At 40.8% G+C, this 26,587-nt stretch overlaps 1 protein-coding gene across 7 annotated transcripts in view; it reads left to right on the plus strand.

Moving 5' to 3' along the window:
* Positions 1 to 24,873, plus strand: part of LOC109933950 (zinc finger and BTB domain-containing protein 21) — a 178,671-nt gene extending 153,798 nt beyond the window's left edge. For 2 of the 7 annotated variants that reach the window (XM_048603284.1, XM_048603282.1), the window contains exons 8-14: positions 3,165 to 3,229; positions 6,573 to 6,694; positions 8,857 to 9,028; positions 12,162 to 12,275; positions 17,714 to 17,841; positions 19,122 to 19,440; positions 20,781 to 24,873. In XM_048603284.1, the coding sequence (XP_048459241.1) occupies positions 3,165 to 3,229; positions 6,573 to 6,694; positions 8,857 to 9,028; positions 12,162 to 12,275; positions 17,714 to 17,841; positions 19,122 to 19,440; positions 20,781 to 20,989 (1,129 nt within the window). In that variant the 3' untranslated portion in view covers positions 20,990 to 24,873. Of the gene's footprint in view, positions 1 to 3,164; positions 3,300 to 6,572; positions 6,695 to 8,856; positions 9,029 to 12,161; positions 12,276 to 17,713; positions 17,842 to 19,121; positions 19,441 to 20,780 lie in introns of those variants that run through there. The other 5 variants (XM_048603287.1, XM_048603286.1, XM_048603283.1 and 2 more) reach the window with 5 other exon arrangements.
* Positions 24,874 to 26,587: the final 1,714 nt, after the last annotated feature.

The following is a 26,587-nucleotide window of genomic DNA, read 5'->3' on the forward strand; positions in this document are numbered from 1 at the left end:
ATTCCAAAGATCCATTTCCTTTGCATAAAGGATTTCTACTCATCTCAGTTTTCCTATATCCCTGCCTTCTAGAATTGCCAACCTCTTGATCTCTTCCATGTCTGTTCCGTTTAGAGTTTTGTATGTTTGAATGAGATCACGTGTTTTTTCAGACTTCAGAGAATATTAGCCTAGTTTACTCCACCTGTCATCACAGGACAAACTCCTCATCCGAAGAACTAATCCAGTGAAGTTTTGCCCTCAAGACAAGTCTATCCTTTCCTGGACTTGGAAAGAAAGACTTCTGTGTTTGTCTTGCATTTCCTCGCCAATGTATGTCTCAAAACACTTTACAGCTGAAGTTCTTTTGAAAGGCAATCGCCATTGTAGTTTGGAGAGTGAAAAAGTTGCAGTATTCCAGGTATGGTCTCACAAGAACTCAATAAATAGGAGCAGGAGTTGACCAAACAGCCCATTGAGTCTGCTGCACCATTCAATATAATCGTGACTGATCTTCAGCTTCAGATCCAATTTCATGCCTGCTTCTTAATTTCACTTGATTCCCAGAGAGTCCAAATATCTGTCTTATCACATCCCTAAACATGTTCAATAATGAAGTATCCACAAGCCTCTGAAGCGTAGAATTTGAAAGATTCAAAACCCATTTAACATGGTGATTTTATTGTCTCAATCCTAAGTGATCCTGTCCACGCTGTGAGACTGTGACCCTATATTTTGGATCCCCTGACCATCAGTCACAACCTCTCATCATTCACCCTATCACGCCCCTTCAGAATCTTGTGACTCAATGAGATTACCTGTCATTCTTCTAAATTCTGGTGAATACAGGCCCAGTTTACTCTGTCTGTTATGGTAGGACAGCCCCCTTGTTTGTGTATCTAATTTAGTGAACCTTCACTGGACTGTATCCAGAGCAATTACATCCTTTTCTTAAATGTGAAGACCAAAACGTCATGCAGTATTCCAGATGTGATCTTACCAAAACCCTGTACAAATTGTAGCAAGACTTCTTTATTCCTGTGCTCCAGTCCTCTGGCAATAAAGATCAACATGTAGTTTGCCTTCCTAATTGCCTATTGTACCTACATGTGTTCTTTTGTATGCATACACCCAAGTTTCTTGGAACCTCAACATTTGAGGTCTTGTGTTTTTAAAAAAAACATATTACTAAAATGAATAATTTCACATTTCCTCACATTCTTCACTTGTTGCCTTGTTCCCCACTCACTGGATCGGTCTATATTTCTTCACAATCTCATTGCGGTCTTGGAGTCTCCTCAGGCATTTGGCTTGTTTGCCTGTAATCTTGTATGTGGGTGCAATCACACATGACTTATATTTTATTTATTTCTGTTAGTTTTCTGGTTGCATTGACATACATTCATTCTGTACAGTATACAGTTTCCATGTGTGTTGTACTTCGAGTGAGCTTTTGAGGTATCTTGGCTATTAGATGAACTCTGGGATTGACTTGATGGTAGCAATCCTGTGGTGAAGTACAGGTCTTGATGACTTTGTTCGTGTAACATACGGACCTTTCTCCACATCACCTCAAGCTGTAAGAAGGTGGTTCCGCTCTGGTTTGAACTGGGAAAAGTAGAGATTAGGCCTGTGAATCCACCCTTGTAAGGGTCTGAGAATTTAGTGCCTTTAATTGTCTTAGTAACTTTGAACTAGTTTTAGAACCAGAGAATGATTAAGCACAGAAGGAGGTCACAGTCAGCTAGAGTGTTTCTTTTGATAGAGCAATTGACTTGGTTCCATTCCCAGATCTTCCCTTATCACTTCCAGCTTTTTTTATTCCAAGTACTCATTTTAACACCATTTTCTTTCAAATGTTTTGCTTAATTTTCTATGATGTGACTGACAACAGAACCAATGTGTTCCTTATGTCTGTGGGTTGAGTTGCACCACACTATGCAAAACAGCATGTGATAATCATCAAGTCAAGAGTACACTTTGCAAGGATTTTAAAGTCATTTCCTTGTACTTCAGTAATCCACAGAGTTAATCTAAAGCTGCAGTCATTTTTGGTTTTGAGCATTTGCAAGTTTCCTTTCTTTTTAAAAAAAAAAAGGTTTGTCTTGCATTTTTTTGTCAGCCTTCCTTCAGCTCCTGTTCCAAGGGAGAGTTTCTGGTGTTTGATCAGGCATGCATTCTGGTTTTGTTACATGTGGTTGGGAAAGCCGGCTGGAGGGGGTCTCGGCCAAATAACTTAGTGTTAATCTGATAATCTCTGAGGGTATAAAGGAGTTTGTGTGTATATTTTAAATAATATATAATGCTGGGTGACTGTCTAAACAGAGTAGTGGGCAATGAGAAGAATCTTGATGCAGAAACACAACCTAACCGTCAGACCCCTCCCCTCCCCACCCCCACCCCCACACCCCCCCCCACCCCCCCCACCTCCCCAACCACCACCACCACCAAAAAAAAAATTTGGGTTTGGGTGGCAAGTACCAAATTAAAAACCTCAAACCTGTCCACTTTGTTTTAATGGAGATGACCTGAGAAACCAACTTGCTCATGTGGAAGCTGGTCATTTAGCCCATCGAGTCCACATCAACCCTCCTAAAAGCGTCCCACCTAGACTCGTCATCTTCTGCCCTACCCCCATCCCTGTAACCCTGCATTTCCCATGGCTAATCCACCAAGACACAATGGGCAATTTATCATGGGCAATCCACCTAACCTGCACATCTTTGGACTGTGGAAGGGAACAGGAGCACCTGGAGGAAACCCATACAGACACTGGGAGAATGTGCATATTCCACCCTCAGGCGACTGTGTCTGTGTGGAGTCAAACCTTGGGTCCCTGGCGCTGTGAGGCAGCAGTGCTAACCACTGAGCCACCGTGCCACTCCATATTAAACCATATCCGTCTGGTTACGGGTTTAGGGAGATGGAGAGGCAAAGCAGTTTAGGGAAAGAAATTCTCAACTTCAGCTGAAGGACAACCAACGTGGCAATTCACAAAATGTTGGAGGTGGGGAAGCATAGAATGTACAGAGGGTTACAGAGCAGGAGGAGGAGGAAGATGTGTGAGAGAATGTGAGTGCACCTGACTGACTCTGACTCTGACTCTGGTAAGAACAGCATTTTTAAGAGGTTTCAGAAGCTTGAGATTGGTAGCTGATTTGATCCTTTGTTTTTATATCTGACAGTGAATTGAGTGCCAAGTCCAAGAAACTTCACCTGCAGATATTGGAGGATGGAAAACCCTCAGAGAGTGCGTAGCTGACATCATCGTTAGGGTTGTGCCAAGCAAATTATTTCTGTAATTGAACATTCATCATCATGTGAGATTAAGTGCTGTGATGCATGAAATCATGTAAATTTTTCTGTACCTAGGTTATGTTTTCAAGCTCGGTTCTTTGCATTTTACTGGACAGAATGAACCTCCAGACTGTCTGTCTGTCTGTCTTTTTAAAATCAGTGTTTTCATGGGTGCCAGAGTGGAGGATTCAACCCCCTCAGCCTGCTCTGTCTTATCTGTACTTCAAAGCCATTCAGTGCCTTTGTCCCATATCCCTTGATGCTAACAAACGAAATCTACCTTTAGTCCTGGAGGTTTATACTGTATTGATCCAGCAGCCAGAGCCTGCAGGGTGTGGAGGAGTTCCAGATTTCCTCTACCTTGTGTACATTTTTGTTCTAAAATGCTTTTTGACTTGGATCACAAATAGTTTGGCTTGAATTTTAACGCTATATTCCCTTACTTGGGGTTCCCTCATCAAAAGAAATAATTTCGCTGTATCTTTCTGATTAATTTTATCATTTTAAAGATCTTGGTTAGATTACCCCTCACCCTCTGTTGACTGTGTAAAATGGAATCAAAATCAGATTGATACGACTCAGTTCTCATAACTTGACATTAAGATTTGCTATTTGGTACACTAAATTATCCTAAGAAAATATACGCAGTATTCCAGTGGACTCTGACCAAGACTCTGTACATTTGAAGCACCTTTCCTTTTTCAGACAGGGGCCAACCTTCAAGTCTTTTGGATACTTTTTTGTACCTGTGCTTCAGCTTTTAACAATCTGCACACGAGCACGCAATGCCCCTGCACCTTCTGTTTTTGTTTTGTCTTTCTCTGATCCAAAGTGACTGAACACAAAATTGTCTGGTTCATACTTCATCCACCACAGCTTTGGGCACCTAAAGGTTCAATTAGCTGGAGCACTGTATTGTATTGTATTGTGATGCTTATAGTGCAGGTCCAATTCCCATACTGGCCAAGGGCACCAGGAAGGCCCCACCTTCTCAGCCTCTCCTGATCTGTGGTGGCTGTCACCAGTCACCAGTCTGTAATGTCCTCTGGGAAAGTGGAAAGTTTAACTTCTTCCTTTTTGGACTGATGTAATCTGTATTGCTGATTTGTTGAAGCATCTTGTCTTACTGTTCTCATTGCAATTCTAAAGAATACAAATTCAAGCGAATAGCTAACATTTGAGAGAAGACTACTGATTTGTTCACCAGTGGTTTCTGGAAGAGGTATTGCTATGGAGAATGCACCTATTAAATGCTGAGCCTGTTTAAATTTTTAAACCACGTCAGTTGAGTCTATTAGTCAGGGCATTACCCTGAGAAATGAACCAGTAGGTGGCTGTAATTTATTTAGTTAAATTTAAACAGGTGCAGTGCATGTAAATGTGTTTTTCTGCCTGTAAAGAGCAGGGTCCTCCTATTTCTTTGTGCTTGTAACTTTCAGTACAGGCAAGTGTGTCGCACCTGAATGACAAGTCTAAGTTAAAAACCAAAATAAATGCGGTTGCTGTAAATCAGAAACCAGGTAATTTCAATTCAACACTTCTAAATTGGTTGTCAGTGTAAATCTTTGCACGTACAGGCTTAACCAACAAAAGTTTTCTTTCTCCCCTCCAGTTGGGGGAATAACATCTAATGTTGGACGCTTGAGTTTTTCAAGGGTGGTCTAATTGGGTACATTCAAATCTTGTTATGAACAGCTGAAGGGATATGCGCTTCGATACAGTCTAATATGACTGGGGCGTGTGGCCTACATAGTTGGCATCACACCAGTACTGAAACTCGTGCCACATTACTCGTTTTTGTAGTAGAATGTCTTTTTGGGGCTTGACCGCAGCATTGTGTTCATGGTAAACAATGCTCATGTTGCCACTGCACCGGTTTAGCATGAAACTGCTACTTAAACTGTGGTTCAAACTTTTGCGCTAATCTGAGGTAGACTGGGCACTTTTCAGGTCAGCACCTCTGTTGAGTGTGCACTGTATACGGAGAGAAATGATCTGATTGGGATTGTCATTATCTCACAGGATGACTTTGCGTCCTACTTCAGCATCAGCTTTGTGAGATGCACAAATGGCTTGGGTGATGTTGCCAAAAAGACCAATTTTCTAGCGTGTAGCACTGTAGGAATCCCAATATGTATACTTATCAGTGAAGGTACGTTTGTGGTGGACAATAACCGAGAACTTTTTTGTCAGGTTTTTACCTGACACAATAGTGAGAAAAAGTAATGTGGCAGCAATATTGACTTACCAATGTTTGCCAAGTTTGGAAGCCAAACATCCCAAAGACTGGATGATTTGTATCAAACAGCATTTTCCCTTTTAGCTGTTTGCAGTAAGCAAGGTGTTGGCTGTACCCAAACAGCTCACCCTTGGAAAGCTGTCACACTTAGATGTGATTGTCCATTTGCGCAACATTTTCTGGGTGTATTGAATGTATGAAGAATTACACTAACAACCGATCTGGTATTGTCGGTTGGGCTTGCAGTGTGGCCCACTTGCATGCGTGTACATTAATACACAGGGCCCTGGTCTTTGTAGACAGACACTGCACTTAGTTCAACTCCATAAAGTCGATGATAGCCGTTTGTCAGTTCGTTCCTCAGATCAGTGTCTTAAAATCAGAAACAACCAGCCTGGTTTAAAGTCTAATTTTTAAAATATTTATATGAATCAAGGGGTATGGAGCAAAAGTGATGAGATGGAGAATCAGCCATGAACACATTGAATGGCAGAGCAGGTTCCAAGGGCCAAATAAGTCACCCCAGATCCTGGTTTCTATTTTTCTAAACAAAGTCTGGCAGTTAAATATCAAACAATATTAATGGGTTCATTCTTCTTGGCAACAGCTCTACCATTCAGAGATCACTTGCTAACCAAACAGACTGACCTTCTGTGCAATGTAAATGTTGGTTTTCCCCTTGAGTTGTTATTCTTACAGATACCACTGGTGAGAGTGAAACAAGAAACTTTGACAAAATCTGCCCAGCAATACTCAAACCATAATTATTATTTATTTAATCAGACAATGTCCCTTTTTTTTCAAATTCCTGATCTTGTCTTCACAAGTGACTGTACTTTATAACTAGGTGTCACTTTATGCTTGCATGTCTGAAATAGCAATATCTACCTAGATATTTGTGTGAAATAATAGTTGAAATCACTGGAATGCACAGCGGGTCAATTGGTAGAAATGTACTAGTAGAATCATTTTGTTCTAATCCAACCTGAGAAGTCGACTTAATTCTCTGTATTGTGAAGAGTTTTATTTCTGTTTTCTTCTTTACTTCCCACGGTAGGTGCAGTCCTTGGTGAGGTGACCGTACCCATAGACTTGTTCAAGAAACAGCCCAGTGGGAGGCAGAGCTTTCGTCTTGGGAGCATGCAGAATGGAAACAGTTCAGGATCCATCACGGCTGAGGTGGTCATCAGCACTGACTTTTTTTTTTCCTTTCTCTTTTGATCAGTGTGTTATTTGGAGCTACTTTGTGGTTTTTGTTTACAAAATGGAATTTTCCGATCTCTGTTCAAATTGACCCACTTTATTTTTAGCTCTCTTGGGATTATAACTAAAGCTGGAGCTTAATAGAAATGTATGGGGTGGTATGAGACATCAATCCGAGGCAACGTTACCTCCTTTCAAAGAGATTACACCTATCATTACACTAATTGAATTATGTTTGAAATTGAGTAGCCATCCTCTGCACAGTAAGATATCTTTGTGCTTGAGATGGGGGTGTTGATGTTAAAGATGAGAGCTCTTAATTTAGATAGCTAGGTTTGATATGATTTTCCAAACAAGTGGTAAGCTCCATCTGTTCTGCCTTGCGTAGTGAGAAGTCACTTTGAGCTCATCTTCCGTTCCCATTTCCATCTCTACAGCCTTTTTTTTAAGGGTTTGTTGCTATTTCCCTTTTCATTTGTCTGTGTGAGGTTTTTAATCTGTTGTAACATAGTGCTGTCCTGCATGCTGATTTCCAATTGCAATGCAAAAGGCAAGAATAAAAAAAATTGGTCAACCGCCTGAAGCCTCGGTTCAGGCCAATATTGGGAAGGGCCAGACAACTGGAGGAGTGAAAAATCCCAAATTTCTGTGTTTTAATGCTCATCTTGAAACTTGCTGAGAAGTCAAAGTGAGTTATAGTATTGGAAGACTGAGTGGAACATCCAACCCCTGTCTTCGAATACTGTACAATCCTCCAGTTTGGATATGGGTGAAGACAGACAGTTATTGGGTATTCAGCGCTGATTTCCCCCGTACCAATACAGTACTTCACCTCCACCGCCACAATGTACTCCTCATTCTCTGCTGTGGTCGTGGTATATTGCAATTTTTTTTTTTTAACAAATCTTTTTCCCTATCTTCAACATTGGGAATCCTTTTACCTCTCTCAACCTTTGCTTTCTCCAATTTATTTTGAGCCAAATGTTTGAAAATGTTGGCTTGATGTTCTGTCAATGTGTTCGTGATTTCTACTGTTCCGTCATGTTTCTGAAGTATGGAGACTTTGTTCTGTAACCTAGATTCTTGATGTGTATACTAATGGTATACCAATGGTTCACTAATGTCCTTGAGGGGAGGAAACTGCTGTCCTTACCTTGCCTGGACCACATGTGACTCCAGACTCTCTCAATGTGGTTGACTCTTAACTACCCTCTTAAAAAAGAAACCCAGTTGCCTCAGGTTGCCACCGTCCTTGTGCCAAACCACCCAAACAGGCAGATGCAAGTTTAAATATCCATCCTCTTGTTCAACATGTGGAACTCCAGTTGCTGTGAGATGTCAATGCCTTGCCCTGATGACTAGTTAGCACCTCCTAATTTGTTAACCAGACCCACCATTATAATTCAAATGTCTTTTTTGTCATGGTTTAGCCTTGTGGTGTTCCTCTGGTTTTGCCTGCTTGATCATGGTACTAAACAGCTATTCATATTTTTTAAGTGAATTTGAATAGACTAAAGGTAGTGTAATAGTGGGTAGTTTTCCTTTTTCCTTTCTTACCAGTTTCTTTTCAGCCCCTGACCAGGTTGTCACCTGGGTTCCACAGGTTCATGGTTACTTCTACCAAGACAAGTAACTATGCATCTGGAAGTTAGGAGGGTGGGACATAGGTGGGAATTAAGTAGCAATTGCATCTAAGTTCTGTTCTCCAGTGTCCACTCTCAGTAGTGGTGGATGGCTTTTTCCCTTTCTTTCTTGCTTTCTTCAATCTGTTCTGACCTGTTGTCATTGTAGCATCTCCTTTGTCTTTCTGACTGAGATTACGTAAAAAGCTCAGGGCAGGATACTGACTTTCTGGTTGGTACGGGTTAAACGCTTCTTTCGTTGGGGTAAGCCCAGTTCAAGTTTGGCATTTTCAAGGGACTACAGCTGGTGTGACTCCTTGTCTTCCTCTAGTGCATTTGAAAGCTGTAAGGAAAACCTTTTTTGGATCAGGCGACATTTTGCAAGGTTGAACCTTCTTCCCTTCTGTTTGTGTCCAAGTTTGGAGTTGTAAAGGTGGAGATGTGTGATGGGTGTGAGTCTGTAACAACTCTTTAAAAGTTTAAAATCTTGATATTTTTTGTCTCTCTGATTTTCAGTTCTCTTACATGGAACCACATGAAGTTAAATGTCGGCAATCTCCCTCGCTGCTTTCAGCAAAGAAAGTGGAAAAGGACCGAACAGTCATGCCTTGTGGTACAGTTGTTACCACAGTAACTGCTGTTAAGACCAAGCCCCGAACAAATGGGAAGCCTTGTGGTACTCCAACAGGTAACAAAAGCTGACTGACATGTTTGCCTCCTATCTCCAGTTGTTTAATGTGGAGTCATACAGCGCAGAACCAAACCCTTCAATCCAACTCGTCCTTACCAACCAGACATCCCAATCTGACCTAGTCCCATTTGCCAGCATTTGGCCCATATCTCTCTAAATCCTTCCTATTCATGTACCCATCCAGATGCCTTTTATGTTGTAATTGTACCCACCTCCACCACTTCCTCTAGCAGCTCATTACATACATGCACCACCCTCTGCATGAAAAAGTTGCCTACCTTAAACCTATGCCCTCTAGTTTTGGACTCGCCTACCCTTGGAAAAAGACCTTGGCTATTCACCATATTCATGCCCCTCATGATTTTATAAACTTCTGTGAGTCTGTGTATTACTTTGTAATTCTTTCACTGTGGTACCTCAGAATGATACTGGGGCTGAAATGGTTAAATTAAGATGACAATTATAACTAATGGAGTAACTAGTGTTGGGGCTACAAAAATTTATGATACATATTAATGATTTGGTTGAGGAAAGGGAATGTACTATCGCCATGTTTGTGGATGACATGAAGAGTTCAGTGATGTGGATGACACAGTCTGCAGAGGGATATAGGTAGGTTAAGTGGTTGAGCAAAAACATGGCAAATGGAATATAATGTGGGGAATTATGAGGTTATGCACTTTGGCTGGACAAAGGGAGGTGGTAAATTTTATTTGAACGGAGAGAGGCTGCAGAAAGCTACAGAGCAGAAAGATTTGGGAGTCTACATGCATGAATCTCAAAATGCTAGCATCCAAGTTCATCAGGGAAGGCAAATTGAATGTTGGCATTTATTTCAAAGGGAATGGAGTACAAAAGTAGGGAGGTTTTGCTAAAACTATACAAGGCACTAATCAACTGGAATACAGTGAACAGCTTTGAGCCCCTTATTGAAGGGAAGATATACTGGCATTGGAGGCAGTCCAGAGAAGGTTCGTTAGGCGGATAGGAATACATTCCTTAAGACCAGAAGATGTAATTGCTGACTCTTGAGGTCAGTTGGAAGTTTTTATTTTTGTTGCTAGTGGACTGTGTGTGTATGTTCTTTAAACATGCATAACACCCCTTAGCAGATATACAAACTAAGTCACCCTACCCTGCAAAAAGCTGCTAGAAAACAGAGATTTTTTGTTTGTTGTTCTCAACCTCTACTCTGCTATATACTCTGGGCCCAGTTGCAGCTGTATTTTTGTAGGGAGCAGATCATTATTTTGACATCTGGCTGCACACTTTGTATTATAAATCTTCAATTCTGTATGCCCAGAACAGGTCTTTAAGTCTTAATTTAATGTGAGTATGCACCTGAAGTGGGGAGATTGTAATTCAGGAGCGACCTTCTGAAAGGAAATATTCGTATTCGTCAGTTTGCTGGATTCTTAAGAGAAATTGTTGAGAAGGTAAATGTTGAATTGATACTAATAAGGATATTAAAGGATGGTGGGTGTTGCTGGGGAAGTGGAGTTGATGCCACAGTCTGGTCAGCCATAATCTTATTGAATAGCGGAGCAGGCTCGAGGGATTGAATGACCTCCTAGTTTGTATTGAGATATTGTGTTATCATTCTCAAGCGCTCTGTTTACTATACCGCATTTCCTTTCATTCATTCATTCAGAGGAAGCGATGGCTTAGTGGTATTATCATTGGACTATTAATCCAGTGACCCAGATCATGTTCTGGGGACCTGGGTTTGAATCCTGCCATGGCAGATGGTGGAATTTAAATATCTGGAGTTAAATGTCTAATGATGACCATGAATCCGTTGTCGATTGTTGGAAAAACCCACCTTGTTCACTCATGTCCTTTAGGGAAGGAAACTGCCATCCATACCTGGTCTGGCCTACATGTAACTCCAGACCCACAGCAATGTGGTTGACTCGTAACTGCCCTCTAGGCAATTGGGGATGGGCAATAAATGCTGCCTAGCCAGCGATGCCCTCATCCCGTGAATGAATAAAGAAAAAAAATTCAAAAAAAACAGTGTTTTTGTAGTATGTTTTTATGAACTAAATTAAACATCCCTTCTAATCCATTACTGTTTCATTACACTTCTCAATTATTTTCGGCCCATGCTTCAGGCAGGCTTTAAACCTGTTTCTGTATCAAAGGCTACCCCTGAATACATGTTAATACCGTAACCCACTCAGAACAATGCCATCCCCGCCATCATGTCTCCATAACCCACTTGAAACGATGGAAAGGTTATAATATTAATTAGCCCTTAGCAACTGTCTCTTGGGACTTGAATAGTTTGCAGAACATCAAACAGTTTCCACCGCTGGTATGTACTTTTTAGATACACATTAAATGGGGCTGCTACCCCTTTAAGAAACTTACTATCAAAACAGCACTTCCATGAAACTGCATAATTGAATGCATAAGAACTATCAAAACTGACAATGGTAACTGGAATCTCACGACCCAGCTGTGGGAGATCAGTTTAATATCTGCTATACTTTTATTCCTTCACGTATAATTTCTCACTTAAGTAGATCATACAGGTCTAGTACTTTTCGAACATTACTAACTTTAAAGATAAAAGGACTAACACCTCTTAATTATGCAAGCTCAGACAGTACAGCCATTCTAATCCCATCAGGAGTAACAGCCAGCATTTAGCAAGTGCTTAAACCATCTCCTGCTTCCACAGGACAGATGTCACGCAAACTTTTGTGTACAATAGATAACTATGTAACACCACAGCGCAGAAATTTTAATATATATAAGAACAGTGTATAAAGAGACTACTGTAATACTGTACTTGGGATTCTATCACCATCTGGAACTGTGCTGCTGCAGTTGCTCGATTAAAGAGGCTATTTTCACCCCTCACCAATCTCATTTGATATCGAAACACAATCCCACAGTATTTATGTTTGTGATGTTGCCTCACCCTGAGGTTTCCTGGAAATACAATGAGAATCCAAAGTTTTTTTAAAATTATGCATTGGCATTTGTTTTCAGTCCCTTTTTTGAAATCTGTAATATTGTTTTTTTTCCTCTGTGTTTAAAACACAAGGCCTTTTTCAATAGGAGTCTAGGAGTCAGAGCAAATAACAATCACCCTAGTATTTATTTCTTTATGAAATTGCAGACTCCCCTATAAAGGCCTCTACAGAAATGAAAGAAGCTGATGAAGAGTCCTTGACTCTGGGAAAATCTGAACAGGGAGCACCAGTTAGCAAAATCTTGTCATCATCTGATACAGGTACTAATTGTTTGATGGTAAGGTTGGGTTTTCTTGTGACAATTTGTTTTACACTGTTGTGAATACCTATAGCAGATATCTCTGAATACCTTCATGAAATTTGAATGCTGAGTACTGGGACAGATTTATCTTTTGATTTAGGGTACATGGTGATGGCATCCATTATCCTGGAGATGAAGTATAAAGTCCCTCAAATTTGTTCGGCAGTATGCTTCGAATTTTATAATTCTGACATCTGGTGGCATTGCTGTAGGTAATTTGTTGTGAATGAGAGGCAGGTTTGTTCCACTGTTCAACTTTCTCCGATTTGAGCTGGGTCTGGAACATCTGTCTCATAAGATCTGGGGTCACTGTACATCCTGCACAAGCAAAATTCATAAAAGGATATAAAGGCCTAGTTTGGTTTAGGATTCCAAGTGAAGAACTGTTTTGGAACACAACTTTGCAGAAATTATGCTGGATGTTCGTACAGCTAGTGCTTCCTTGTCATGTTAGACCATACTTGGAGTGCAATGAACGGTACTGCTTTCCAGTCACAATGGAAATAGAAGCACTGAAGAAGGTGCAAAACAAATGTAAAGGGATGATATGAGTAATGAGGGGTTATACCTATCAGAAAAAAAATGAACAAATTGGAGCTGCCTTTCTGTAAGCACTGAACAATGACTTAATGGATGCCTTTAAGATTATTAAAGAGTTTGATATGGCATGTTTCCATTTGTAAAGGAAGCTAGAACCAAGGCAATAAGTCCAAGATAATCACTTTATAAATCCAGTAAGGAATTTGGGAGAAATTTCTTATTCTGCAATTGGTTAGAACATGGAACCCAAAAGAACTGCGGATGCTGTAAATCAGGAACAAAAACAAAGTTGCTGGAAAAGCTCAGCAGGTCTGGCAGCATCTGTGGAGGAGAAAACAGAGTTAACGTTTCGCTTCTGAGGAAGGGTCACCGGACCCGAAACGTTAACTCTGTTTTCTCCTCCACAGATGCTGCCAGACCTGCTGAGCTTTTCCAGCAACGTCGTTGTCGTTGTTGTCGTCATTGTTAACATGGAACTCTCTACTACGAGGAGCAGTTGAAGCAAATGTGCTTATTGAGCAGGTAGATAAAATATGATGGAGAAAAGAATAGAACATTGTGGTGATAAGGTCAGATGAATAAAGGTGGAAAGATCCTTGTGAAGAATAAAACCCCACACATACCTATTCATCAAATATTGTACAATGAATTCCAAATTGATTTGAATGTTAATATTCCTCACTTTACCTGAGGGAGGGAATAAAACCTGAAAGAAGATTTCTCCCTCCTTGCTAAGTTTAGTTTGCTTTTCGAGTATCTGCAACAGTGTGTCATTGATTAAAACATTGGGATTAAATTACAGCCACAGCTGGATAGGGGAACAAACTTCGGCATTCAAAATGTACTCTGCTCTTTTAAAAAGAAGTTTATTTTTGAAGCCAGTCATATTCAGCACAATTTCCATTCCCCTGTTGTGTCTTTTTATCCCTGTCTCATTGCTCATATCTATTTTCTTTGTACTTGTGAGCTCATTACTGCAACATGTACTAACCAACTGCTGTGCTTTTATTGTCACAGGAAGTGCAAAGCCTGTGCTTTTGGCAGTGGTTGACCTATTAAGCCTTGACTGTCCAGTATCTTTCAATTTACTTTGAGTAACCATAGTAACCAAACAATCGAGTTTATACACACACAAACAGATATCTATCCTTCGCTCCCACCCTGGTTCAAAAATTCTGGTTTAAAATGCTGAAAGACACCGGTCCAAAAATGAGTGCGGTGATTCAGAGAAGATTATAAATTAATAACTGTGACTTAGGGGTTGGAGCTGACTTGCAGTAGCTCATTTGTCCCTCTGTCAGGAAGTCACGGGCTCCGTTTCTTTTTGTGGATTAAACAGAAAATTCAGACTGACATCCTGCTGCAGTTCTGACGGAATATTGCACAGCCTGATGTGTTGTCTTTCAGATGAAACTTACAAATGAGACCCTGTCTATTCTCTGGTTGCCTGGCCATCAAGGATCCCGTCAAACTATTTTGAAGACCAAAACTTTCTGCCCTGCCAACACTTATCCCTCTGTATCTGCTCATGTGTTTACCTGCTTTATGGCAGAGCTTGCTGTGTGCGTTTCAGCTGCTGCATTTTTCTCCATAGCACTACGTTTCAAACTGTATTTCAGACGTAACTATGAATCACTTGGGAGATTTGTTTTTTCATTAATGGGATGTGGGCATTCCTGACTAGGCTAGCATTTAGGATCTATCCTTAACTACCCTGCAGAAGATGCTGGTGAGCTGCTTTCGTGAACCACTGCAGTTTTTGGGGAGTAAGTGGGTTCCAGGAATTTGACCCAGTGAAGGGATGTCAGTATATTTCCAAGTTAAAGTGTGAGTGTCTTGGAGGGGAATATGCACGTTGTGATCCCATGTATCTTATCTATGACCTTTTTGGTGGTGGAATTTGGGTTTTGGAAGATGCAGGCACAGGGCCCTTGGAATGTTAACATGGTGGGTCTTGTATAGTGTGTCTGAGGTGAGGGTAGTGGATGAGGTGCCAATTAAACAGGCTGCTTGGTTCTGAATGATGTCAAGCTTTTTAAATCTTATTGGAACTGCAGTCACCCAGGCAAGCAGGGAGTATTCCATCATACTCCTGACTTGTGCTTTGTAGATAATGAGCAATCTTTGGAGGCCAGAAGGTGAATTACTCGCCGCAGAACTCCCAGCCCCAGCTTCATTTATTTATGTAGCTAGTCCAGTTTAGTGCCTGTTCAAGGGTAAACCACAGGAGTCAGTAGTGGGGGAATTCAGCAATTGCAATGCCACTGAATGTGAAGGGGTTATTTGTTAGATTCTCTGTTCGAGATGGCCATCGACAAGAACTTGCGCAATATGAATGTAGTTACCATTTATCATCCCAACTTATGTTGTTCAGGAATTGTAGCATGTGGGCACAAACTGCTTCAGTGTCTGAATAGGCACGAAACTTGCTGGATACTGTTTGTGTGATCATCAACCACCTCTATGTTGTAATGGAGCAGCTGATGATGATTTGGTTGAGGACACTACCCTCAGGAACAGTTACAACATTTTAAGACATCTAGACGGATACATGACTAGGAAAGGTTGAGAGGGATTTGGGCCAAATACAGGCAAGTGGGACTGGTTTAGATTGGGAACCTTAATTGTCATGGACAAGTTGGAACGAATTGTCTGTTTCCATGCTGTATGACTCAGACTCTAACTTCTGCAGAAATAGCATGAGGCTCAGGTGGTTGACTTTTAACATCTTCCTTTGTGCTAGGTATAACTCCAACCAGCATAGAGTTTTTCTCTGCTCCAATCAATTCGCTAAGGCTCCTTTACATTACGTTTGGTGTCAAGGACAGTCATTCTCGCTTGCGTCTGTAATTCAGCCCTTTGGCCCATATTTGGTGCTGGGTTGTGTTCAGGTCAGAAACCTGACCTGAAGAATGAATGAGCAGGTTATTCCTTTTGTATTACTCCTTGTTGTGAAGTTGGGTACAGTGTTTGTGGTTTGGAAGGCAGGATGTTGGAATTTGATGTTTGTAAAGTGATAGGGGAAAGAGTGCATGGTCCCTTAAAAGATGATGTGTTCTTTCTAGGCTTGGAAATTTAAAGAAAATGTCTACAGGGAGCAGCAGCTGCACAGAGTTCTTGAATTTGAAACATTGTATCAAAAGGCAAAGCAGCATGTTTGCCAAGACAATGGGTTTTTGAATTTAGCCAATTAATTTAAACCAGGCTCTAGATACCAAAATCCAATTAAATTTAAATTTGGTTTTGACAACCTCAGACCAATCCTATTGTAAGAAATTGAGAGGTCATCAAGAGTATAAAAGAAGAGGGCATTTGAAAAATGGTGTGACAGCAAACTGCCATCTGACGAGAAACTCACTGGCTCTCACAGAAACCTGTAAGCTCTGAGTAAGGACCATCTAAAAGATACTATGGCACTCTTAGCTAATATTGCTGACGCAAGTATTCGATGGAAGGCATTCATGATTGGAGGACAGCGGAAAAGGCAAAGAATATTCTGGAAGACTTATCTTGCTGTAATTGTCAGAAATTAAGTTTTAATTTTTTTACTCATTTGGTTTCTATATGTGGGACTTGTATTTATTGGAACAGCATACCATTAGAATTTTGTTTTATTCGGGATTAGTTAGTGGTTAAGGGGAAATTGTTTGGTTTGTTAGTGGTTCAGTTAATTTGTTCTGTTAACTTCACTGCTAGAGTTAGATAATATATTGTTACTTGTTGCTTGTTAATTATAGAGTGAGTGAAAGGATTCCGTTTTATTTCGCCTCTCCTTTGTAACAGTTTGGGAGGTGAGAGGCAGGTTGTACTATTTTTCACATTACCTTTAACAGATTATGAGGCGAGGTGAGCTTCTGGATATTTTGGTTTTAGTTATCAGAGGGGGATCAAGCTCTGATTTGTAACATCCTTGAACACACGCATACACTTCTCCCCACTCCCATCACAGTGCTAGAAATGCAAGTCTGTCTTCCTTTTTCAATCGACCGCATTTCACTGTCCCTCCATGTGTGTATTCATGAACTGTAGCTCTCTACTATATTCACAAACTAGGCAGAATGCTGCACCATTTTGGAAAATTCAGTTCATGAGACAGATTTGAAGAGAGAACTGTAGGGGGAGACTCTTGTCCTTCTCCCTTGGTAGGGAGATGTTTGACAACTCTCTCTTCTTGGGTAAGAGGCTTTTTCCTATGTTTTCCCACTTTTTCCCCGTGATTCACAAGTCTTGCTGATCTGACCCCAATATGATATGTTCACTAAATTTCAAAATTTGTAAGATTTCTACAATGAAGTGCCTGACTGACTAGGTATTAAAGTTGAATGTAATTAAAAGTAAAGTAAATTTGCCATAGTCCCAGAGGACTGTGAGTCTGCGCTCTCATTAGAGACATGATTGGTGGTGTTTTAACCTGAGGGTCGCCACACCTCGGGCAAGGGGAGAGGTTGAGAAGGAGAGTCCTTCATGGTAACATCAGCTGGTGTGGAAATTGGACCCATGCTGTTGTCAACAATCTGCACTGCAAACCAGCTGTCCAACTAACTCTGCTAACCAATTGCCTGAGCTGCTTGTGGACATCAACCTGTTCTTTAACATAGCCAAGTTTGTCTTTATTCTGATGTGCAAAAAGGAGGATTTCTAGTTCAGCGGGAAATTGAGAGACACTCCACAAAGATAGTCAGGTTTTAAGCATAGTGTTGTAGGAAGGAACAAACCAGTTGAGCATGTTCTTTTTTGGTTAAGTTAGATTCAGTTGTTATTGTACCAGGGTATTTTTCTTTCTTTGGAATGGTCTTGTTGTGTTAATCGGTGTTTAGAGGCATTTTCAACATTGATTACAATCTTAAATTCTTGTAGAGCTGCTGCAGTTGAGTGGCACAGACCCTGTGGCCGAAGCAGCAATTCGACAGCTAACAGAGTCGGCAAAGCATGTGTTAAAGTCCCCCGTCAAGAAAAGTACGATTGTAATTTCGGGTGTTACAAAGGTAAGTTCTGTATCACGTCAGAGATCATCATCTTTCTCTGTGTCCTAGTCATCCTCCTCCCTTTCTCAAACCAGAAGATCTACATTTAGCAAATTTGTGATTGTTAGGGATGTTATGATTGGAAGGAGGGTGAATCTATTATGTGGAATATAATGTGGGTTAGTTAACTGCTCTCTTGGTGGTTACTTGGCTTGATTTAAGTTAGGAAGGGTTTCTGCAATCATGTTCGTGGTTTATTTCTTTCCTTTTTTTTTAGTTGGGAGTATACTGGTGTTGAAGGCACGATGTGGGATTAAAGTTGATGGACTTCTGCTTTTTTTTTTGTCCCCTTCAGTTCATAAGTGCAAAATATTAAAAGATTCCAGCTTCTTGGCATTATAATAAATACTGGTGAAACCACTGATGGAGCACAAAACCAAAATGGTGTATCTGTACATTTTTAAATTTATTTTTGAGATGTAGGCAGTGGCTGCATTTCTTGTCCATCCCTAATTATCCTAAGAAGCTGGTAGTGGGGGTTCTTGTGGCATAGAGGGTAGTGTCATGTGCTTGCTTTTAAACCAGGAGACCAGGGTTCAAGACCCATCTGCTCCAGAGGTGTAAATAACAGATCTGAACGGGTTAACTAGAAAATATCTATAACCACTGCCAATTATCATAACCCAACTGGCTCACCAATGTGAGAACTGCCATCCTAACCTGGTTTGGCCTACATGTGACTCCAGATTCACAGTAATGTGGTTGACTCCTAACGGGCAATAAATGCCCACACCTTGTAAATGAATCAAAAAAAGAAGAAGCTGGTAGTAGATCTTCTGGAGTTGCTGGAGACTTTGTGATGATGGTGCTTACATGATGGCATATTTCCAAGATATTGGAGCAACAGTGTAGAGATGGTTTATGTTTGCATCGGAGTGATGTGAGACTTGGAGATGACTTTTGATTCTCTTGGCCTGTTGGGAAACTTGTGTGAAAATTAGACCCTTGTGGAAAATTGAGCACCAAGTGTTTGAATAATTCATACTTCAAGTCCTGACTCACTCCTTTAAAACGTCTGTCTGACTTTTTTCTTCAGTTTCACGAGGGATGTTTTCTCTTGGTTCATATTGATGAGCTTTTATTTAGTGCCACGGTGGGCGTAAAGAACTTGAAAACTGCACATACTTGTGTTGGGCGTGTTGAGTATTCAGTTCACATTTGGACTTTTAGCTTTTAAATGCTTGACTTGTCTGCAAGCTATTAATAATCTGACAGCATTATTTTCCCATCTTGCCCTCCAGTCTCCCTTGGCCGTCGATGATGAAATGACCCTGTCAGCTGATTATGCAGCTGCCATGGATGCGTCATTGCAGGAAGAACCTCGGCCCCTTGCTTCCTCCGACTGCATCTCTGGGCTTCCCTCGGAACAAACGTTAACTCACAGTTTACCCATGGCTGAGCTTTGTGCTGCAGAGGGAACTTCACCAATGGCGCCCACAATTCGAGGGGGTCAGGCGTTCAGTCAGTGGAATGATGGCTCTCAGGAAGACGTGGATTTTGAACAGCGGTCCAATCTTTCTGTGGGTGGCTTGGAAACGGGAACCATGAAAAAGTCTCGAGGTAAATGTTCTGCTTGAGTTCCAAAATCGGGGATTATTTTGAAAAATCGTTTCATGGAGAAGTGGCAAGCCAACTAGCTCAATGCTCTTCGTTCATTGTAACATTGCAGTAGTATATCGTTGATAACCACAGACTTCTGCACACCTCTAAAATGAATTTTAAAAAAAAAACATAGACTGCTAGAAATACTCAGCAGGTTGGGAAAATCTGAAGAGAGAAACCAAGTTTCAGACAATGATCTTTCATTAGAACTTTGTCCAGCAGAGGACAGAACATCATCAAGGTGGGTGTTTTTGGGGGAGGGAGGAATGAAATAAACACTAATGTTGTACTATAATGCAAACACAACAAACTGTGTATCCCATTTCCTTCTCTGCCCAAGTCTAGAGAGACACTAGGATTCAGGTTAAGGGAGGGAAGGAGTCTCTACTGTGTGGAAGCAGGCCATTCAGCCTTTCGAAGAGCATCCCACCCCTTACCCTTGCTCTGTAAAACTGCACTTGCCATGACCAATCCACCTAACCTGCACATCTTTGGATTGTGGGAGGAAACCAGAGCACCCGGAGGAAACCCACGCAGACACTGGGAGAACGTGCAAACTCCACACAGACAGTCGCCCAAGGGTCAAATCAAACCCAGGTCGCTGGTGCTGTGAGGCAGCAGTGTTAACCACTGAGCCACCGTGCCACCCTAAAGGAACTTTTGATTTTTATTTTTTGAACGCGGACCTGCATTGCTCAGATTCTTAGAATTCAGTCTGTGGACAGCCACAATACAAACTATGGCAAATAGCAATTGCATTGTCAATGAGTAAATGATTTATTACACACCTTAGCAACCTTGCTGCATTGAACATTCGCTTTTAGTGGGGCATGATTCTGTGGGGCTCTCCAATACTTCTATTAAATGACCATCCTATTGGGTCTCTGCCATGTGTGGGGAAATGAGAGAAGAAAGAGGTGTTTGCAGTGTGCCTGACTTGTGCATGCATGTTCTTCCAGATGGAGTCAGCAGATAGTGAGCAGGTGCTTGGTTCTTTTTCACTCCTGTCTCAGCTGAAGAGCAGGGAGAGTAACTGGAATCCTCCCCAAGGTGAAAGCTAATAGTGCTGCCCAGAAGAGATTGAAACTGGCAATGTCCAACCCACTGCCACGGCACAAAATGTTTTCCTTCTCAATCGTTAGAGACCATAGTTCAGTGTGTGCATAAATCCTCCGACACAGCCTGTTTTTTCTTGAAGGTAGAAGGGATATTATAAATATTAGTGGATGTTGTTTTCTTGTCTTGAGTAATTTTGGGCAGGGCCTGATTGCCTTACAAATTTGATTTTTGTTTTTCAGGTGGTTTTATGCGGAGTGGTGCAAAATTCTTTTTTCGCCGGCGAAGACATCAGAAAGAGCCTGGGATGAGCCAATCGCATAACGATCTCGTTTATCTGGAGCAGCCAATGCCCCTGGAGAAAGAGAGGAAGTCGACCAGGAAGCAGATTAAGAGGCTTTTCCCGAAGTCCAAGAGCAAAACTAAATTTAACAGCTCCACTGTGGACTAACGCTTATGAATGCTCTCTCTCTCCTTCCCTCTCTCCTCCAATCCTCTTCTTCTATCCACTGTGTTGCACTGTGACTAGGGAATGTGCAAACTCTGAAAGCCTCATGGTATTACTTGACTTGCAATTACTGAGGCATGCTGCATCAAAATTATTCCAATTTAGTAGGATACTAAATTTTAAATGTTACTTAACGCTCACTGAGGTAAATTGCAACACTTTTTTTTTGTTTGTGGTGTTTTGAGGGCAGTTGATGCGAACGGGGGAAAATTATTGATAGGCTTCCATTAGTTATTAGATTTCCTGTATTGAGCTTTGGGTATAGTGCAAGTTTTTGAAAATTTTGGGGCACTTTGAACACTACATTCCAAGTACCCAGGGCCAATCTCGGATAAAACTCCACTGCTTAGGAACCTCACCTGAGGTGTTCATATCGATTTGAGCTATCATGCCAGATTGGAGGACATTTTGCAAACGTTTGTGGTCTGTGTCCAGACACTCTTCAATTGGCTTCTGTCATTTGAAGTTTAAAATTATTGTAGTTTTTAAAATATAAAATTGGGTTTAAACCCCATCTAACTTGCGTCCTCGGTTCCATTATTCTTTTTCTTCTTGGGTCTTGCTGCTCCATCCACTACCCTTTTTACTCCACTCCATTCATGTGTCCCTATTTTTCTGGAGTACTTGGGGAAAGTACTGTTGACAGGCTCAAAGGATGCAACAGTTCCTCGGGCAACCACCAGGCCTCACTGAGCCAATCGGAAGGATTGGACTCTGATGACTTTAGTCTCTGTTCCTTCCAAAGGACAGCCCTGGATGTAAGAGTATTATTCAGAGAGTGACTTGTGGTGAGAACACTGACTTTTATCTTCTTCACCTTTTTTTCTTGATCCATGCCAAGCATTTTACCTTGAGACTTGTAACTGAATGAGATGGTGTAGTGGTTCTTGTTTGGTTGTAGGAGCTGCCAAATAGTCATATCGCAACAGGATTGGCAGGAAGGAGCATTGCGCTGTGCAGGGATCAGTGCCCTGTTTCGATCCTTGCTAAGAATTTCTTGCAGAGGGCAAGGCAATAAGAGATTTTCCTGGAACTGGGAAGAAACATCCGAGATCAGCAAATGGAATGATTGCCTCTTTTCCAAATACAAAAGTGATGGAATCCTGATGAGAAAGTACTGATCGAGATCACTTAATATAGGAGACCTTGTTTCATTTGTGATGTTTAAGCCAGAATATCAAAGCCATTGGGTTGGTTGTGTGCCAAAGAGACACCACACCTTGTAAAATGATAATTTCCACTACAGAGGGCTTCAGGACTGAGCTCGAAAGCATTAATTTCCCCTCTAGGGCTCTCGGCATCCTTGAATTATCACAGTTTGTGAGTAAGTATTACAAGCTGACTCTTTGCTTTTTAGATAGTTTACAGTTGGGCAATATGAACCTGTGAAGCAAGGAAGAGGAGCACATGTCTGAGAACCCCCATGACACTATTAGAGTTTCAATGACAGTAATTTTTCACTACGTCAAAGGTATTTGAAATAGGATACAGATCACAGTTAAGTAAGTTTGCATGTATGTCATTGTAACTTTTTTGTTTGTCCTATTGGGTGGTATTTTGAGGATCGTAACACCGTCCTTTAACACTTAAAATACAAAAATCTTGAGCTTCCTACAGGCTGTTTGAATGTGCTGCTGCACAGTGTCACTTTAAGTGCCACATGTTTAGTGAAGCCAGAGAATCTTCCAAAAATGCACTTGAATTTTTTTCAGACTGACTGACTGGAGAAGTTGCCACTGGAGTCCATCATTTTTTTGTGCCAGTTCTATTCACTCCTGTGATGTCAGGTTGTTGTGTTACCTCTCAAATTTTGAGGGACCATTTCCTTCCAGCTGTCTGTGGGGGAAAGCCAAAGAACAGTGGGATCCCAATATCTAGTTCTCAGCGTGCTGTTTTTTTTATTGGAAGTAATTGGATTAGTTAAGAAGGACAAATACCTGACCATATTTGCTGGGGTATTAGTTCAGGCTTCAGAGCGAAGAGTTAAATTGACTGCATTTTGTGTGTGTGTGTGTGTGTGTGTGTGTGTGTGTGTGGAAGGATACAGCAATAGGACAAATTTCACATTTTGTAGCTTCCTACCTCTGGTGGCATTTTTTTTTTTTTGAAAGAAAATAAAACCTCCTTTGTTTGGTTTACAGCAATTGTGACCAGTTGCCATCTCCCTTCCATTACTTTTTTTGCTACTGCCAAGTTTGCCTAATGGTATTTAGGAGTCATTGAATAAATGTGTAGTGGTCTGCCTTTCCTTTGCTTTAGGGTGCACTGCAACTTAATGCAAAATACTGTGGATGCTGGAGATCTGAAATAAAAACACTTCAAGAAATTCAGCAGGTTTAGCAGCACCGGAGAGAAACACAATTAGTGTTTTGAGTCCAAGATGACACTACTTGAAACCGAAAGTGCGTCACATTGAACTCTAGGCGCAAGCATTCACACACACGCACCCTATCTGTCTCTCTCTCTCTCTCTCTCTCGTGTGTGTGTGTGTACATGCACACGCATGTGTGTCTCTCCCCACTGCTACCAGCCTTGTTTCTCTGCTTTGTTTTTATGTACTGTAGCTTAACATGACTTCAGTTGCAGCCACGTATTTTTGATCTACACATGCAATTGTTGTCCTTTTTAGCTATCCTGACAGAATATTTACTGCTTTTACAAACTCAAATGTAGTGACAAAATCCAGAAACTATACAAGTTCTATAGACCAGTGTAAAATAACTTGTAGTTTTTCAGCATTCTCTTCTGGTTGTGGGGCTGTTAGGACAGACCCCACTGCCATGATGCTCCAGTTCAAGTGTGAATGGGCGAGAAGACCAGTGAGCACCTTGTTGCTGTTTCCCATGCAGTTCGATTTGGCCGAGATGTGCCTTGACAGCTGACTGCTCTGGTGGATTTTGTCACTTCTTTTAAACATTTCCCATCTTCCCACCACCTCCCCCACCTCTCCTCCCCACCCCAGCAATGTTTTTTTCCTCACATCTCAACACCCTTCCCCTCACAGACAATGAATTATTTTTGTAGGGTGGTGGGGGGGGTGAAAAAAAATCTTGTGTGCTGGGTTTACGTGACACTGTTCCTTCAGTATGGGCTTCCAGGTATCCTTTATAGCTCAATGATTATTTTTAATAGGTATTAAGTGACATTACAAGTAATAATGTTGTAAGTATAGAATTCAAAAAATGATTCCCAACGAGTGACCTACCAATCATTGTGAGTGTGTGTGTTTCCTGTAAATTTAGTGCTTTAGTACTGATGCCTCCTGAAAATGGAAGGCATGGTCAAGTACGAAACACATTTCCATAGTCACTATTGTTTCTTTTACATTTTCTCTACCCTTGTTATTTACAACTTGTAAATCCTTGCATATGAATTATTGTATGTCGAGCTGAGTATTTGATGGGGGTTAAGCCCATGACCAAAGAGTGAAAAAAGGGCTATGTAAAGCCACCACCACCACATAAATACTGTGAAGAATCCAGCATTTAAAATGTATTTGTTCTGTGTAAACTTGTAAATGTTGTTATTTTAGCATGGGCACAATGATTGTAGGTTACTCGTCGACTGTAACTGGAACCTTCTTTTGGTGTTCCCTACCTACCTGGAATTAGTAAAGGGAAAATAAGTATATGATGTTTATGGAACTGAGCCAGGAACCAGAACTGAAAATGGATTGCACACTAAGTTATTGTCAATGATCAAAGCAAATGCTGCATGTTAATGATCTTGCATAAAGAGGAAAAACACTGAAGTTACCCAGTTGCCTTCATATGTAAAACTTGTGTCTTAATTCATGTAATTAATACAATAAATATTGAGAATCATGATTATTTTTGTTTTTTTTTTGTTCTTGTTGAATACAGGGCCAATGGAATTGTTTCATTATCATCACCAGTTGGTAGGTAGAAGACTATCTTTGATCGATCTCAGTACTATTTGTTAAAAATAGCATTGGTATGTCCATATGAACAGCATGACAGCCACACTTGCTTGTTATAACACAAATGCACTGGACACAATGCATGGAAACTTATTTTACCTGGAAAGAAAGAAGCATTTATGATGTAACACTTCAAAACACTCAAATGTGCTTTAGAGCCAATTAACTGCTTTGGAAAGTGTAATCGCTTTTGTAATGTAGGATAAGTAACAGCCAATTTGAACACAGCAAGGTATTCAAACAGCAGTGTGACTAGGTAATGTTGGTCAAGCAATTACATTTCAGCCCAGATTCTACAAAACACCTGTAATCTTTGAAATACTGGCTTGGTATCTCTATTTGGAAAGGTAAAATTTTCATAGTCCCAGAGGATCATAACGTTGCTCTACCATTAGAAGGAGACTACTGGTGGCAAGTTTAACCTGTTTTTAATGGGTGAACCCTGATTTTTTTTTTTTTTTTCCCCCCCCCCCAAGTGAACCTCGTTTCTAGATTCTCCAATAAGAGGAAATATCCTCTCCGCATCTACTGTGTCAGGACTCTTCAGGATTTCATGTTTCAATTGCTGCCTCTTGCTGTTCTAAACTCCAAGCCTAGCCTGTCCAATCTTTCCTTCTAAGACCACCTTCTCATTGTAGGAATTAGTTTGGGAAAACTTGTGAACTGTCTCTAACATATTTATGTTCTTCCCTAAATAAGATGATCAGTACTGTGCACAGTATTCCAGGTGCAGTCTTACCATTACCTTGTGCAACTGAAGCATAACCTTCCTACTCTGTTCAATTCCTGTCACTAGTGGTAACATTCCTTTCCTAGTTACTTGCTATATCTGCATTCATGCATGAGGGCACTCCGATCCGGATGTGTCTCATCATTTGAATATTTTAAGTTTACTCTGTCAGCCAAAGTGGACATTTTCAATTTTCTAACATTATACTTCATTTGCCGGTGACAATTTTCAAGCCTTGAACTGGTGTGAAAGTGGGGAAAAAAATTTGCAAAACACTGATCTAGGTTGACACTGAATTACAGTACCCGAGTGTTAGAAGTGCCTTCTTTCAGATGAAAGTTTAACTGAGGCTCTAGTTCACCTCTAAAGTGAAACATGAAGATTCCAAGGCACTACTCAGTGACGACAATATGATCGTTGTCACACTGCTGTTTATGGGAGCTGGTTGTGGCAGTTTGGTGCTGTGTTGTCTATACTACAACAATATTCACACTTAATTGGCTGTAATTTTAAAAAAAAACTTTGAGATGTCCCAATGTTGTGAAAGATACTTTAGAAAAGTTTTTTTTCTTTTTAAAATTATTTCATTCTGTCTGGTGAGGAGAGTTCCGGAGGAAAGAATGTTTTTATAATACAGCTCTCAAATTCAATGACAAAATAAATAAATAATTGTCTGGACTTACACCAATAATTTTGCATCTTTCTTTCACAAAGAAATCCGAACAATACAATTCTCCAGATGAGACCTCACAAAGGCTAGTTAAACTTTTAGCATTGACACCCTTAGCTGCCTGTTCCTCTCATTTGCTTCCTTCAGTGTTTGTGTGCCCCAAACTAAAAGATTTAACTGTCTATCCACTGCTTCCAAATT

Source organism: Rhincodon typus, chromosome 11, assembly GCF_021869965.1.
Source record: "Rhincodon typus isolate 14 chromosome 11, sRhiTyp1.1, whole genome shotgun sequence".
Classification (NCBI taxonomy): domain Eukaryota; kingdom Metazoa; phylum Chordata; class Chondrichthyes; order Orectolobiformes; family Rhincodontidae; genus Rhincodon; species Rhincodon typus.